We start from the raw sequence: 17,423 nt of genomic DNA on the forward strand, positions 1-17,423 counted from the left end.
AAATTTTTTAATTAGTATATTTGATGATTTGTAATTAAACTTAAAAGAATAATATTTTTCTTCAAAATTATTTTCAAAAATTAATTAACAGTTACAATTAATGAAAGTAATTTAAGTAATAAACTTTATATTTTTATTAATTTTCAAGTATAAAATAGGTAAATATTTCGGAAATATAACAATTTTGAATTTTTGATAGAATTAGTATAGTACTTATATTTAATAAGGGAAATAATCTTAATTAGACATTATATTAATTAACTAAATAACATAAAATCAACAGATATAATTTGATTATATAAAATAAAAAAAGATATTATCAAATTTAAAATAATTTGTATTATAATATATTTAGTTATCTATTTTTACTTATACATCAAATAATACAACCAAAAATTTTAGTTAAATAAAATATATGATAAAATTATAAAAGTAATTAAATTACTTATGTAAATTAATGATTTATATATTATATTTATTTTTAACTTATTGTAAATACACATGCTATATCAATTATTTATATTTTTACATGACTACAACTTGTACTTTAATTTTTACTAAGTTCGATGTTGCTATCACATGTATATCTTTTCTGTCTCTAATATGAAAAACTATAGTGATAATAAAGTAAATGAATACAATGAAAGTGTACATTTTGTTATAAAAATTGTTATAAAAATGTAATGCATTAAAATTTTTAAAAACAATTCTTGTATTCATCATTTAAGGTTAAAGAATAAGACAATTTAAAAAGTGATACAGTAGTTCTTACAACAATTTCCTTATTTACAATTTATTTCTTATAATTTTTCAGATGCAACCAATTGCTCTTCTTTGATTAATATCTCCAGACTCTGGAAAAAATTAATGAATTTACATGAATATTATGGACATATGATAGTATTTTATATTATAGAAAAATATATAAATAAGTAAATAATATAATATGTGGACAAATGATAAAATGTATGAAATATGCAGGTAAGTAATTAAAATAATGTATAAACTTACCTCTTTTAATATGTAATTAGTAAAGTATCAATGGACAATGAAATAATAATCAAAATAAATATGCATGGCATATATCTACAAATGATTATGGTAACATATAATGATAATATACAATTATCATAGTATATATGTAATATAGTATATGTAATGTAGTAAAAAATTGTTAAAATATATTAGAACCTCAAATAAAAATGATTACATGTAAGTTATAATTTATTTATTATATATTTATTCTTAAATATAATGTACATAATAGTAAATATTACTATTTTGTATATATTAATTAATAAGATTTTTTGATAATAATATTTGAGATTAAATTTCAAAAATTGTTTTCAATTACTATTGATATTACTTATGTTTTATTTTTTGACTACTTAAAATTGATTGATTATTTTTCATATATATAGATGAAAATAATAACATAATGTTATTATGATTTGATTAGAATCTGATGTAATAATAATTTACTAATTGAATTTATAAAATGTTAATACATCATTTTTAAATACAATAGAAGCAATGAAAGAAATTCAACTTAAATATTGTAGATATGCAACATATATAAACTAAATAAAATAGAATTTTAAACGTTTATTTTCTTTTATAGGATATCCTTAATAATATGAATTTTTCTTTAACTGCTGATTTTTACTTATTAACGTTTTTATATACAAAAATTGTTTTAAGTGTTATTTTAATTGTACTATTTTTATTAGTGATGTGACATTCGAAACTCTTTAACCGTTTGAGTCTCAAGCAGCGCGATCGCATTGTTCAGATTTTATGTCGAGAAAACCCAGCACATTTCGAGCGTTGCGAACAACTGACGGTGCGTCACCAACTGTCGAAGTCGCGCGCTCAGATTTACTGACGCAAGTACACCACACAGCTCCTTCTTTTAATGTAAATATTATATTTTACAATAGGTACAATACTATAATAATAGTGCAATAATATATTACAAAATAAAACATTTTGTATTTCATTGTTATCTTCCCAATAATTTTTGTCGAACAAAACTTGAGATATTTATAAACTTACAGTACGCATATGTAATAATACAGATGTATTTCATAAAATAACGAATTACAAATTAAAAATATTTTTGTCTTATGAACAAACAATTTAAACGGAGAGTAACACCTATAATTTGTAACATCGGTGTTTATCAAAACATATTGGATGAATTTCTTTTTTACATCGCACACAAATTAAATGTGATCTTTTTATTGCATTTTTGGTACTGCATAAAGTACACGAAGCGCTATCACGCCGCTTGGGATTTCTCGATATAAAATAAAAGAAGCGCTATTGCGCTGCTTGGGTCATCTCGTACTCACTTAGAGAAAGCGCGGTCGCGTTATTCGGGATACTTCGACAATGTTTTTTCAAAACCCTCTGGGACTCAAACGGTTAAAACTAGAAGCTTTTTGTTATTTTCATGATACAAAACTTTCGAAATCTAAGTAAATAACGATTTACGTAAATTTTATTTTTTATCTCTACCTCCTTATTCCTAATAAATCTTGACTAGATCCAGAAAGAGTTTGGATGCTAGTATTTTTAAATAAGCATCTTGAATAGATATTTTTGTAAATAAATATTAACATTTAATTTTTTCTTTTTATTATTTTCTAAAAGTGTTGAAATGAAATTTTTTCGTTTATTTAAATTATATTTAATTCCAATACATTTAAGTTTCATTTAATTACATAATTATATTTAATAAATGGAATATTTCTCTAAAAAAATTTATGGTGACTTTAATTCTTGATAAAATGAATAGTTCTTAGAAACATAAGGAAAAAGTTAATATTTAGAGTTTCGAAATCTTCAATTTCATAGTTTTCATAGTTTTGAATTCAAGTGTCATGAATCTAGCAATTTTGTTTTAACTCACTTCTAATTTTTATGTTTAAAATTATTTAATCAATTAATTAAAATTAAGAAACATAATTCGCACACAAAATAAAAACGTAAAATACAAGTTCAATATAAAATAATATATTTAATGACTGCTTTATTAAACAAGAAATATAAGTTCCTTCTTATATTTGAAATTATTGAATTAGAATTAGTTGAGTTAGACTTACGAGACTGTAATCAGTAATTATTGTTAAAATGTAGGTGAATTCAAGTTAGGGCTGCCGGGTGTTGAAGTAGGGGTTGATGGAGTACCTGGAGGTGAAGTATCCAGAGGACAAACCAAATTACCATAATCTGCTTCATTCTTGCTTTTCTTACGTTTTAAAGTAAACTGAGATTTCTTCGGTACCTAAATCAATTTGATTCCAATTTAATCATGACATTTAAATATGATATATCATATTAATTATATTAATTAATTAAGTACCATTTAGTTGAATAATATAAAATAATAATTTTTTATTAACTATTACTTTATTTTGCTTAGATTTATTATTTAAAGTATTTACGGATATATTTCTTTCTCAAGATTCAATTTTTATTTATTTTCATATTTATAACGAACTTTTCTATTAACGATTTCTATAACAAACAATTCTATTCCTTTGATATATTTCCTCTTTAAGTTCCTGGATTCAATATACAGTCTTATTTAAGTATATATGGTGGAATATGTTATAATGGGACGCAATGACATTTAATTTATAGCAACAGGATGAAGTTGGATTAAAAAAGAGTATGTTATACTAAAAGTATGCTCATCAATTAACACATCAATCACACATAAATATAGGAGTATTTAATGTGTGGCTTATATATAGTTATATCTTTGGAATTAATAAATTTCACAATAGTCATACAACACCAAATTAATAATGGAATTATAAAAAATATATAATCAACTACTATAAAAGACAAATGCTAATTTTATGATGAACAGTTTGAAACAGTAGACTATACTACAATTGGCCATAAAGAACTTACTCATTTTTCAGAAATATTTATGACAATGTACAAAGAATCATTATTAATAAATTGCCTCAAAATACTTATTGATCCCTGCACATGGTATGGATCCTACATATGGAATCTAAACATATTATAGAAAATATATAAAGAAAGTCTTAGTGGAAGAAATTAATAAACCAGATATTGTGCTCAAATGACCAACTAAAATAACATATCGTATTAAAACAGTAATACTCCAAATGTATAAAAGAAACAAACAAAATAATAGTATTTGTTGAAGGAAAGTTAAATGTAATATTTAATAGATCTAATAAATAAAATTGCAATAAAATCTAATATTTTAGATGCATATAATTTGTAGAGTCATGAGTAACCAGGCTTCTATGAATTGTCATTCATCGTCATCATTTGACAATTAACTCATTTATTAAAAAATAATTGAATATACCTTCAAACGAGCAGTAAGCGTAAGTGGAACAAATCCAAGGGTGCTTTCAATTTCTCTTTTTCTTTGTACAACTTCCCTCCCAAGGATTTGATTGAAATGTGTAGTTAAATGTCTACGAAGAAGTGTTTTCCCTGGAGAGATACTAAGTAATGTTGCCAATAATTCTGATGTAAATCTGCCTTCATACATCATTAAACCTCCATGTACGCCAGATCCTCTCATATTTGGAGCATATTCAGCTAAATCAACTACTCTAAGCCATTCCATTACTCGATGATTTGTCCAAAGGTGAACATTACCACCCTCTGCCCCATTTCCATTTATAGATCTTCTTTCAAGGTTATCAAATTCAAAATTTAGTTCTCGAAGAATCTACAAAATTAAATATACTTTTACAATATGTACAAAACTTGTATTAGTATATTATATCTCAGTTTATTGAAGTGATTAATTTCCTATACTTATATCATTACTTATAACATATTACCTGAATTCCTCGTCTAAGACTTGCAGCATGTAATTGTGCAGTAACTCCAAGATTTAAAAGATCTTCAGTAGTGAGACGGTGTAACATTCTACCATCAACTTTACCATTTTGGAAAGCTTCTTTGTGCTGTGGTAATCCAATATCATCCAGCCATCGTAAAACTGCTGCATTATCCATCTATAATTTCATAAATATTTGTGACTATATATCTTCTTAGGAAATTATATTAAAAATTACATACCTTATCTGATCCAAGAAATTCAGCTCCACCATATTTCTCTGATTCTATTGCATACAATAATTTTTTCCTATGAAGAACATTTTTAATTTCTAATTCCTTTTCCATTTGTTGTTGTGAACATTCTAATAATTTTGCTCCAGTAGCTCCCCATCGTCTCAATTCACCCGAGTAACATTCTAATCCTAAATTTGTGAGCCAATCTCCAATTTCTTCCATTGACAGCTCTATTAAAGATTTCTGACTGATTGATTGTATCGATCGAGAGTTTGAATCTTCTATAATAATTTTTTCCTCTTCAGCTAAAATATTAAATAATATTGTAATAATATTATTATAATTAATATAATATTATTATATATATTATATAATATCATTATAATATCATTATATAATAATATTAAATAATATTAAATCAAATAATATTAAACTAAATTCAGTATAACTAAAATCTTATATTATACATAAGAATATAATAAATGTACCAGTGTTTAAAACAATAGAATCTTGAATACATGGTATTATTATATTATACAATATGATTATATATGAATTATATTATAGATTAGAATAAACAAAATCAACATTTTCATGCAAAAGTCAACACAAAATTTAAATTTTAGAGAAACAAATTTAATTAATGTTAACATAAATTAAATTTTAAATCATTAGCCACGACTGCCTGTCATATAAAAAGAACAATTATTTTCTTAAAAAGACATTTAAAGATGCATGCTTAAAGAAAGAATCAATCGCAACCTAGAGTAGGCGCAGACAGGCATCTCGCGGAGGCTCCTTTAATGGCCAATGGTACTGTCGTGTGTACTCCAGAAGCTAAACTGGGTACCTTACCAAACATTACACCTTTCTTTGAAGAACTCGGTGGCCTAGGAAGACTACTATATTGACTGGTATGCCTTCCAAATTTCTCTCCCTGTAATAAATTAGTAATAATTATGTATTTATGTTTTTCACAAATTTAGTATGATTATGTATATACTTCTGCAAAACAGTATATAATTTTATAATAATTATGTCAACTTACGTTTGACATAGGACTTGTACCACGAAGTGCAAGATTTTCATGTTCTAAACTTGCTTGTCTAAGTTTCATTTCTGATAAAGAACTCAAAAGTTCTAATTTTTGTGTTTCCAAAGCACTTCTTGAAAGTACTTCCTTTAAAAATTAAAACAATTGAAATAAAATGAAAGTAGAAAAATAAAAAAAAGTAGAAATAAAAATGGAATAGAGTAAACCAGAAATGGAGTCAAAACATAATGTAAATTATGTTGTAAACTACCAACAACAGAATTAATCAAAATTATTACATAAAATGAAATATTGAAATTACTTTTTGCAATGCCTCTTCCATCCTTCGGAGGGAATCTTTCTTCTCTCTAAGCATACTTTCTAATTCTTGAATTTTATTAGCTTGTGCATCCACTTGTTCTGATAAAACAGATATTTCCATATGTAGAGCTTCACGTTCATTTTCTAATTTATTTAAACGTTCCTGTAATATTATTTAATATTTTACATAAAATACAATTTGTTAGTTATAATTATATTAATAATCAATAGGACTATGGTTTAATATTTAACAAAAATTCATCAGTTAGAATATTACAATATTTAATTAAATAATATAATTTAAAATTATATTACCAACATAAAAGAAAAGATTCATAGAAATCTTTCATACTTTATATTATTTGACATTAATAATTTGAATATAGTATCAGCATACATATATATTATGTTAATTTATGTAACAAAATATTAAACATTAATAATCAGAATATTAGTTTTATATATTCATTTCAAGTTCCATAGTGTTTATAAATTAATATAGCTTAACTCTCAAATTTGAAAAAACAAGTTTTTAGAATATATATTGTTTTTATTTTAATATATTTAAATTAATTATTATTATGTTAATCATTTAGATCATATAAATTATATCACACATTATTTTAGTTATCAACACACTAATATCTTTTATTATAAGTATCATTATACCTCAAACTTTGCCTGACACTTATTCCATTTTTGAGTGTCTTGAAAATGTTGCAAAGAGCAACAATAGGGAGATTCTCTTGTTCTCAAAAAATTATCTGATTGTGATCTAGTTCTTTGTTCACGTTCTATTTTATTCTTCAGTCGTTGTCTTTTCCCTAATTCTAAATATTGATTGCTTTTATTTCTTGTACTCTCTTTATTTTCATGAACATGATGGGCTTTTGAAATATGGCTGTTTAATCAAGTTATGAAATCAGTAATTTAAGTTTAAAAATAACAACAAAGAAATAAAAACACAAAGACCTCATATCATATACTGCACAACAAGTAGGTGGTAGAATTCCAATATGTGTTAAATTTGTGGATGCATAGAGATTAGGGACACTTCCCTTCAGAGAAATCATTTTAGTGTAATCTAATGGACAACTCTAAGAAAACAAAATGATTCTCCTAAATATTTTCATTTTTTTTATATTTTTGTTCTACATATTAATCACACAAATTAGAAAATTATCAATTCTAAAAATTAAAATCATAAAATTGTATCTTTAATAGAAATTTATTTGATAACATTTCAATACAATTTGAAATGAATTTTGTTTCAACAAATTTCTTTTATAAAAATATATAGATACATATAAATAAAAAACTTACGCATGTATATACTTAAGTACTTACATACTTTCATATTTAATAAAATTACATTTATATTTTTCAAAGATTAATTATTTAAAAAAAAACCTATATAATTTTAGATTAAGATAAATAAAATACAAGTAAAATAAATTAGAAGTATTTTGATTTTTAGCTTTACATATTTCATTATATATTACCTGGCAAAAGCTATTGTCAGATTCATCTATTTGATGTTCAAAAAAATCAATATTTGCAAGCTCATCCTCCTGTTCAGAATTTGAAGAATCATAGTCTTCTGAGGGAGTCCAACTACTATTTAATTGTTTTGATGTCGACATAGTTTCTACTGAGTTTGAATAGAAATGAATCTATCCCATAAATTTTTTGTGGTATATTTAATGATTACTTTTACTAATCTCAGTTTTTGTGTTCAAAATGTCAAATAAAATATTATTATCTAAAATAAACAACAAAACTGTATTTACACTAGTGTATATAAATTTATATAAAATTTATTTAATTAAACAATGTAAAATGCTACTTAAATAATTATATCTTTAAATAATTAAATACAGTTTATAAATAAGAATTTTCTTAATAATCATTTAATCCTAGTTTCTTTCACTTATTAACAGGACCTTTTCCCTTTTGTTTGTTCTTTTCTTCATTCATCATTTATTTTTATCGTTATTTTTTAAATTAATAATAAATAATTTTCAGTTACATATTTTTCTTTTTTTCATATTACTAATAAAGATATTAATAGCGAATATCAATAATAAACAATTTTGACGAAGCGAATATGGAACGATTTCGTAAGAAACTAAAATTACCATCCTCAAATTCCTCAAGATGTGAGTAGTCACGTGATATAATCTATATATAGATCACTCGACTGTTTTTTTATACTGTTCAATACTAATAAATAAACTTTTTATTTAACAATGTTATTAACATAATATCAATAAAATTTTTTATATTCAAGAATATGGGTTTTTCAGTTAGATTTAAATATATATATTTAAAAAAAGAAAAATTTTAATTTAAAAATTTATATAATTCCTATATTCTTCTTTACATTTAGTTATGTATTTAGAGATATTGAAGAATATTTATATCCATATTATATGGTATATGTAAGTAAATAAAATTGTTTGTATAATTTAATCAAGTATAATTTCCCAACTAAATATGGAACAATAATGAAAATCATGAATTTTATACCATTAGCAATTTAACAAGTAGAAGTTTGTTTAATATACTATATGCAACAATTTTTGTTTGAAAATAGTATACAATATGTAAAAATAATTTGAAATATATTGAAATGTCTTAAAATATGCTAAAAGTTTTTTTTTATATTATTTTATGTAATATAGAATTTGGTTTCTAATCCAATTAATTTATACTTCTATAAAAATAATATAAGTTTGTAATAGATATTTAAATTTACCGGTTGCATCCACTGCATTAAAATTTCAGTGGTGGCTGTATCTGGTGGAGAAGGAGGACTTGGAGAACTTTTAATTATTGTTAAAAGATTTTTTGTGGCTTCTTTAATAGAATCTTTCCATTCTATGTTACTTTCATTGTTAGAGTCTGTGCATACACCTATTAATAAACATTAGAATATTAATAATTGTATACATTTTAACTAGTATATAATATTACTTATCAAATTTTTTTCTTCAATATAATAATATAACAAAACAGAGTTTAATAGTTTAATAAAATAAAAGATTTTAAATTATTTTTAGGATCATCTATGTCGTAATTAAATATTTTAAATGGAACTAATTAATTGTTATGTATTTGTATATTTTTTAAATAACATTAATTTACACTAATAATTATATATAGTTTACCAGAAATAATGTCATCCATTTGTAATAAAGCAGCTTCCAACATCTTACTAGCTTCACTTGATGTTTTTGTAAGAAAAGTTGATTCTCCTGCTTGTATAGTGTTTCCGTTCCTTTCTTCACTTTTACCCATTGCTAATTTCTGTAAATGAATAAAACTATACATTAAAAATATTATAATGTATGCAATAAAATGTTGGCTATATAGAACGATAATTACTTCATAAAAATTATAGATATCCGAAAAATTATGTTAAACTTACATAAAATTGTTGAATACTAAAAATTTATATCTAAATGTATATAACCTAAAAATTCATATTCTAAAATTATTTTTACATTTAAAACATAGTGATTTTTTGAAAACTATTCTATTCAAAAATTCGAACATATAACTTCATTTACAGGCTAATAATAAAAGAAAAAGAAAAAATAACAGTAAGACAGAAAAAGATACAGTAAACTGTCAAACAAGTCAGCACTTCAAAATGGCGTGTTTACTTAAACTATTTACATATTCAAAAATTAAATAAAAAATAATAAAACATTCTTTATTAATTTATATTGTCTTTTTTTGTTGATTTAATAGTGAATTTATATATTCTTTAGTAATAAATAAAATTAGAAATTATTACAGGAACGCCTTTTTTGAAAAAAAACTTACCTCGCTGTATCATGATTTAAATTGGTATCAACAAAAATAATTTAAAATTTATTTAAATACTAAATTAAAAATTGATTCAAGTTAAGAAGCACAGAAAAAGCAACAGGTGTTAAGAACAACGCCTAATAGTTTATGACCATAGTAGTATTTGACTTCTTTTTGTGTTTCACCCGCCCTCCAGCCATAGAATTAGCAAACTAGTTTTAAATGGTAGAAATTGAGTCACGAATAATATAATATTAATATCAAATTAAATTAACTATCAAACAAATATATTTATTTCAATATTTTAAGAGAATGTCAAAGTATTTTTATTTTTTTAAATATTTTAATATTGTAAAAGTAATAATTAAATAATTTCAATTTCTATAAATAACAATAACTATTATAAATATTTTTCTATTCACAAAATGAACTATCAAATAAAAGGGAAATATAGATATACGATATATAATACCAATGTGTTTGTAGTCATAGTCATGGAAGATAGAAAATTTTATTTTTTTTTTCACTGTACATTTAATCAAATTGCTAACAACCATAAATTTGAATGAATAAATAGACGAATATACATGCATTTTTTAGGAAACTGTAAATTAACAATCATAGTATAAATATTTTTACAATGTTTTAAATGGATAGGATACTTTTAGGGCAAATATTTATCACATGTTACAAGGTCAGGAAATATACTTTCATATTTGAATACAATTTTAATGTTACATATCTCTCATAAATAGGATCGTAGTACAAAGGTATATACAGTTTAGTACTTTTGATAAAATTTATCTCTCTTGCTATTTTATCTATAAATATTCTACATTCATTGTTATGTATGTTTTGAATTAATAGCTTGGAGCATTTTAAATTATTTGTACAAAAATATATATATATATTTAAACATATTCAAAACAAATTCAAAACAAAAAATGTTTTAAATAATATTCAATAATACACTACGTACACATATGTACATAACTGTTTATAATTAGAAGACAGATTTATTACAAAGAGTCTAATACAAAAAGGTATAAAATAAATAATTATATAAAATTTAATTAAACTACAATTAAAAATTCTATTTAAATTGATGTTATTTAGAAATTTCTTAACATTTATAAAAATTTGTATAAACATGTAAATAATTCAATAGATTTAAATATAATATTTGACTTATATAAAATTCAATTAAACTTAACATAACTAATTAATTAAATTACTAGATAAAATTGAACAAATGAACAACATAATAAAATAGAAAAATGAACAGCTTCATTGTATATTGATTTTTTGTTCCGTAATTCTTAAATTTTGATAATCAATTCTATTAATATAAAATAAAATGTAAAACTTTATAGTTTCTATTCAATTTTTAAATATAAGTTAAAATATTGTTTGAAACACAATGGGAAAATAAATCAAATATTGATATTCTACTTATTATCTTGTCTTAGGTTTTATTATTTCATCAGATATAATAGTACTTAACTCTGACATAAAAGTTAAAACTAAAAATTATCAAATTATTAAACAAAACCAAACGTGACTTCACTCTTTAAATAGTGACAGTAGAAGATGCATATGTTGTTTCGTGTTTATATACTTTAGACTGTAAGAATAAATCAATTTTCAAATCGATAATAGAATGAATAGAATATAATCAATAAGACTTTGTTGCATTTGTATATCTACTCTACATTACCATTTGATGAAAGCATATTGCACATACAGGAGAGGTAGCCGCGAGGCCACATTAGGGTGTGTCGGTGTGTGTGTATGTCGCGTGTGTGTGATCATCTTTTGTTTTCCGGGTATTTTTATGGCGTAGTTTGTCGATTGCTGCTACGAGAGATGAAGGTGCATCTTCTTTATAAGTATTCAACCAACAGGTTATGGGCACAGGTTAACTCTAGTGATTTAAAAACAAAAAAAGAAAGAAAACATTAATAAGAAGGTGGTCAGTGGAAGCAGTGTTCATAATATTGAAAAGCTTACAGACGAAAGTTACGAGGTGCTGAACATGAGGAGCGCCCTTATCTACAAAGATCTGAGGGGGTACGTCAACGAAACGGAGTCGAAGGCCAAACAAAATGACGCAATTTGGGTTAGAAAGGATGAGAAGGCCTTAATTTTTCTAAGTATTACGAAGAATCAGCTAGGCCACGTGAAGCGCGCGGAAACTTCCAGAGAGGCCTGGGAAAGTCTAAACAATATTTACAGATCCAAAAGTCCGGTAAGGAAAGTAACACTTTATAAACAATTATACTGTACGCGAAAGGAGTCTAATGTATTCATGATGCAGCACTCATAAGGAGAGTATAAGACCTAGAGGTCACCGATTTAGTTCAAATTTTGCAGGATGGTAAATTTAGTTCCCCTGATGGTGAAGGTATATGATTATAGGGGTCACTACTCAATAATTTTTAAGATATTTGCAATTAAAGATTTATCATTGGTTTAATTCAGTGCTGTTCAGAATGATTACCATGTAATAGTTTAGTGTAGTGGCAATGGATTAGTATTCCTATGCGTTAGGATTCAATGCCCGGGAAGATGAGAATATATATTTTTTCTTTTCAATTCTTTTTTACTTTGTATGAATTTCTTCCATATTGAGATACATAATGGAGTTTAAATAAATTGGAAAGAAATGTCTTTATTTACTAGATATCTTACAAAAAGTTTGTTTGCTATTATCATTCATATAAGTATAGAAAAACATTTATTATAAAATAATAAAAACATTTATGCAAGAGAAACAGAAGAAAAGCCCCTTAACTTTCAGTTGATCATACCTGTAAATAATAAATTGTGGAAGGAAACAATAAATAAAACATTTGTCAGATTAACAGAATAAGAATAAAAATAAGATTAGATACTTGTCCTTCAATGTCCATACAATGGTGGATAATTTATATTTTTATGTTCTTTTATCGCAAACAAAACTTCTGTAAGTTTCTTAGTAAATAAAGACATATAATTTCCAATTTATTTAAACTTCAGTATGTATCTTTATATGTAAAAAATTAATACAAAATAAAAAAGAAATGAAAGAAAAAGAGAAAAGATTATTCATCCTCTATGGATTTGAGCCTTGATCCTAACACATATCAACACTAGTCCGTTGACACTCTATTCAATCATTACATTGTAATAATTCAGAACAGAACTGAATTAAACAGTGAATTAAATGATGAATCTTCAGTTGCAAATATCTTAAAAATGATTGAGTAGTGATTCTTATAATTATATACCTTCACCACCAGGGGAACTAAATTTACCATCCTGCAAAATTTAAACTAAATCGGTGACCCCAAGGCCTTGCACTCTTCTTGTTAGTTAATTTTTAAAATAAAATTGAACAGCTTCAAGAAACTTACGTTACCGACCGATTTGCAGTCGTTAATGCTGCTAGGCACCTTACCGACTGAGTTCGAAAGTTTTTGCATATCGATCGAATCAAATAACGACATTTCGACAATAGAAAATCCGAAGATCAAAAGGAAAGAACGAAATGCTAGAAACACGGCATCAAATGAAGTAGAAACGAGGTCATATTCACTTGAAATACTAACATATTAGACAAATATAGGGGGATGAACGCAAAAGGGGAAAGCAATTGATTTAACATATAGATATCGATTATAAAATGTTACAGTTGCAATAAACCTGGTCACAAGGCAAAAGATCGCAGGTCCTCGAGAAGCAGGAGGTGCAAAATGAACAAGAGGGAGGATGCAATGTCCGCCGTCGTCCTGAACACAGATGTGAACAAACATGATTCTTGGTGTTTGGACAATAGGGCTACGAAACACATGTGCAACAACAACTCAATAAGTTCATATCACTCAATAAAAATAAACGCAATGACATTTACATCGCTGCCGAGCAACACGTGAAATCGGCAGGACTCGGTGAAGTAAAAATCCAGTTTATGCAACAAATCCACGAATAACATAAAACTACAAAATGCCATGTTTCTGCCGAATTTGCGAATGAATGTAGCCTCGGTTTTGAATATGGTTACACGATAAAGGTTACACGATTACGTTTAATAAAGACGTAAAGAAAAATGTCTGTCAAACACAAAGATGGCTCTACAGTATTGGTAGCTCATAGAGAAAGACAGTTGCATGTAATCACAGAAGCAGATCAAGAAGCCATAATGACACGGAAAGATGAAAGCGACTAATCTGAAAAATTTGTAGTGCCGAGCCACGAGAACAAAATATGCAGACTCAATAAACTGCTGTACAGTTTGAAGGTACTCAAAGTACCTTGAAGGCTTGTCAGGCCGAGAATGGTATAGTAAGATTAACAGTTTTCTCTTAGACATAGGTTTTAGTTGGAGCAGCGTGAACTCGTGTGTATATATAGTGACTAACGAAAGTATTCGAATGGTTAGGTTTCTTACTTTTAGTACATAAAATATATATGTTAATCCTGAATATTTAAAACAATTCAGTATGTATAACAAGAAGGAAATCCCAAGATTATGTTAGTAAAATTAGAAAGTAATCCAATCGCATGTATAGTGTTTATGATAGATTATCTTGAAATACACAACAAGCAAGGTAAACAAAAGTATTCAAACGCTTCAAAGTTATTTGTGTTTCGGTTTGAATCTTAATGCTGAATGTAAATATTAGCATCAAATGTAAACAAAGAAATATGTAGTTAATCACAAGACATCGCTTGAGTAAGAGTAACGTATAATTGTTTAGTATAATAACGAATATGAATAGGAAAGAGTTAGAAATACAAAACTGTGTACAAGAAATGATATTAAAATGAAATTGCGAAAATTGTAAACAGAAGTAAATCTACAGTGCATTACATAATGTTGGTAGTAATGTCTCGATTGGTATGAATGATGAGTGAATGTGAAAGAATCGGCAACAGTGGAAGAATGAATGAGTAGTGTTTATAAGGTGTGCTGTAAGCGTGGTGTAATTTAGTAAATATTTTCGCCATTACTGCTCAGTACAATCAAACGAGAACGTTTTTTTTTTGGCTGAACGATTTCACATTCACTTTCAAGACTTTTTTCTTCATTTAGACTTTTTGCACCTTCTATCCTTCTATCTTGTTTAAAAAATCACAAGGTCATTGTAGATATCACGGTATGGAGATAGACAATTTTGCAGTTCCCTTTTGAATTTTCGGTTTCTTTCAGCGGAAAGGTCTGCATTCAAGAAAAAAATGATTCACAACTTTCAGCTAAGTTTAGACCTTGTAATTTTTAAAAATTAGTGTTAAATTATTAATTTTTTTTACAGCTTCGGATGCCATTTCCATCAAATTCTCTTCGTCAACGTCTTTTTCCACTAAAATCTTGAACGTCCTCAATAGCCATATGCACAAAACCTTTGCCTCCGTTTGATTTAGTAAGTTCTAATATGCCATTAATTTCATTTTCTTACGATTTAAGTACGTTTTCTATTTCAACTGAAGATGGTCATATATTTTTCCAACATGCATTTAACGTTGATATTTCTAGATTTCTTTAGTGACAAAAAGATATGATGTTGATGCAGTGCTTAATTAAAAATTGCTTTCAAGCTTCCATTACATTAATTGATTTTGGATTGGTTACGTCTAAAATAAAATGGTTCAAGCAACGAAGTAGTATTATGTGGTAGGAATACCATTTTAACGTTGAAATGTCTCAACTCTTGTGGGTGACATGGAGCGTTATCTAATAGTAATAGCGCCTTGAAATAAAGTTTCAAAGTAGGATCGTAGGGGTATATCACAATAGCAACGCGTTTACGTGGGACACATCTACGAGCCCTCGGCCCTATCAGTTATTTTTGTCGAACGCATATATGAGTTCCTCGGCCAAATAGAAGGTTTCCGCTGAACGCATATATGCAGCGCTCGTTCGCAAAGGGTTAAAAATAAAAAAGTCATTATTAATAACACATTATGGCTGGAGGCAGACTGCCGATCAGCCGCTTGAGGAGTTATTTTTGTCGCTAGGCCATAGAGATAAAAAGAAACAAAAAAGAGCTTTCCGTCCGCGGCCCCCCGGTAGCGATCGCAGTTTAGTTCATCCTTCTAGATACTGCGGCACTTTCCGCAATACTGTGTCTCTAAGTAGGCAAGCCTTGCCGCGGATGGGGTGTAAATTCTGCATAACGCTTTCCGCTTTGACATCGGAATAGAGTTCTAAATGAATAAATTATAATTTGTTTGTACATTTTCATGTAAAGCCACTGTAGTTCATTATTCCTTACCGTTATTATTTTAAGATAATTCAGTTTTTAAATGTGTTAAACAAAAATCATGTTAGCTAGTACAGTAGAAGTACAGTGTTGTACATAGGTTTTCGTAACTTTTTTATCGTGTTAGATCGAAACCGTGTTGTAAGATGCCGTGCTGTAGGAGGGCTACATTTATATGTATTAGTTGCTTTATATCGCAACAAAATTTTCCTTATCATTTTAGTGTCATTTCTAATATTATTGATAAAGCATAGGATGAAATTACAACGTTAACCCTTTCGTTACGGGCGGACTCTCCGCTGTGGTACTCCTACAGAACGAGCCGCCGCGACGAAACTGTGCACGGTACGCGAGACCGATCGTCAGAGGCATTTGGTTTGCTGAGTATTGAGGTCCGTAATAAACAAATAATGCAAAACAAAATACTCACGCTGCATGTCTATAGTGAGATAGTTGATGTGTAATAACTGCAGATGCTCGTCGTATGTACAAACGATATTTTATGGAGAGTGATTATAGTCGCTCGTAGTACCTCAGTGGCAACTGATGGAGAGCGACTATAGTCGCCCGTAGTACCTCAATGGCATCTTATGGAGAGCGACTATAGTCGCCCGTAGTAGTGAAAGGGTTAATAATGAAATTAAAATTAGGTTTAATTTTAAAATTATAGATAAGTATACGTCAAAATATATTATAATTGCAAACAAAATAGAAAATTCTACACATTTGTAGTATTTATACATTTTTATACAAATAATTATTAGATAATTGTAAAAACGGTTTTTGAGTAGAAAATGTTATGATTTTAATTTCGATAAAGCTACGGTTTAATGCTTTTGTCTTTAATATAGATGTAAATATGAAGTATGAAATATAGAAGTACTATCCTTTTTCTACTTTTTTGCAAACGGCAAAATTTGGAAAAGAATACA

At 26.5% G+C, this 17,423-nt stretch overlaps 2 protein-coding genes across 9 annotated transcripts; one reads left to right on the plus strand and one right to left on the minus strand.

Annotated features, from left to right (window-relative positions):
- Positions 1-3,036: 3,036 nt before the first annotated feature.
- Positions 3,037-10,428, minus strand: Liprin-beta (liprin-beta 1). 7 transcript variants are annotated; one of them, XM_017899004.1, is made up of 12 exons: positions 10,265-10,428; positions 9,604-9,742; positions 9,192-9,349; positions 7,406-7,530; positions 7,103-7,334; positions 6,435-6,596; positions 6,128-6,259; positions 5,842-6,016; positions 5,086-5,384; positions 4,845-5,021; positions 4,358-4,729; positions 3,037-3,289 (listed from the first exon to the last, which is right to left on the minus strand). In XM_017899004.1, exons 2-12 carry the CDS (start codon positions 9,731-9,733, stop codon positions 3,131-3,133), a joined length of 2,121 nt encoding a protein of 706 aa, XP_017754493.1. In that variant the 5' UTR covers positions 9,734-9,742; positions 10,265-10,428; the 3' UTR covers positions 3,037-3,130. The 7 variants fall into 7 exon arrangements, with proteins under 7 accessions (XP_017754493.1, XP_017754488.1, XP_017754487.1 ...); XM_017898999.1 differs by lacking the exons at positions 9,192-9,349; positions 9,604-9,742; positions 10,265-10,428 and adding exons at positions 7,936-8,195; positions 8,377-8,409 and having other exon boundaries at positions 5,935-6,016; XM_017898997.1 differs by lacking the exons at positions 9,192-9,349; positions 9,604-9,742; positions 10,265-10,428 and adding exons at positions 7,936-8,195; positions 8,377-8,409 and having other exon boundaries at positions 3,131-3,289.
- Positions 10,429-11,998: 1,570 nt separating this feature from the next.
- On the plus strand, positions 11,999-14,828 carry LOC108546766 (uncharacterized). 2 transcript variants are annotated; one of them, XM_017899013.1, is made up of 3 exons: positions 11,999-12,166; positions 12,262-12,497; positions 13,923-14,828. In XM_017899013.1, the coding sequence occupies exons 1-3, from the start codon at positions 12,157-12,159 to the stop codon at positions 13,929-13,931; spliced, it is 255 nt and encodes an 84-aa protein (XP_017754502.1). In that variant the 5' UTR covers positions 11,999-12,156; the 3' UTR covers positions 13,932-14,828. The 2 variants fall into 2 exon arrangements, with proteins under 2 accessions (XP_017754502.1, XP_017754501.1); XM_017899012.1 differs by lacking the exons at positions 11,999-12,166; positions 12,262-12,497 and adding an exon at positions 13,636-13,815.
- Positions 14,829-17,423: the final 2,595 nt, after the last annotated feature.

Source organism: Eufriesea mexicana, unplaced genomic scaffold (genome assembly GCF_001483705.2).
Source record: "Eufriesea mexicana isolate 0111107269 unplaced genomic scaffold, ASM148370v2 scaffold757, whole genome shotgun sequence".
Classification (NCBI taxonomy): Eukaryota; Metazoa; Arthropoda; class Insecta; order Hymenoptera; family Apidae; genus Eufriesea; species Eufriesea mexicana.

Excerpts from the sequence above, each read along its gene's own strand:
- Liprin-beta (XM_017899004.1), bottom strand. The coding sequence starts at position 9,733 with ATGGGTAAAAGTGAAGAAAGGAACGGAAACACTATACAAGCAGGAGAA. Across the intron at positions 5,385-5,841 it reads CCTGTCTGCGCCTACTCTAG|CTGAAGAGGAAAAAATTATT; the intron begins GTTGCGATTGAT and ends TTAATATTTTAG. Across the intron at positions 4,730-4,844 it reads GTCTTAGACGAGGAATTCAG|ATTCTTCGAGAACTAAATTT; the intron begins GTAATATGTTAT and ends TTAATTTTGTAG.
- LOC108546766 (XM_017899012.1), top strand. The coding sequence starts at position 13,670 with ATGCTGCTAGGCACCTTACCGACTGAGTTCGAAAGTTTTTGCATATCG. Across the intron at positions 13,816-13,922 it reads TCAAATGAAGTAGAAACGAG|TTGCAATAAACCTGGTCACA; the intron begins GTCATATTCACT and ends AAAATGTTACAG.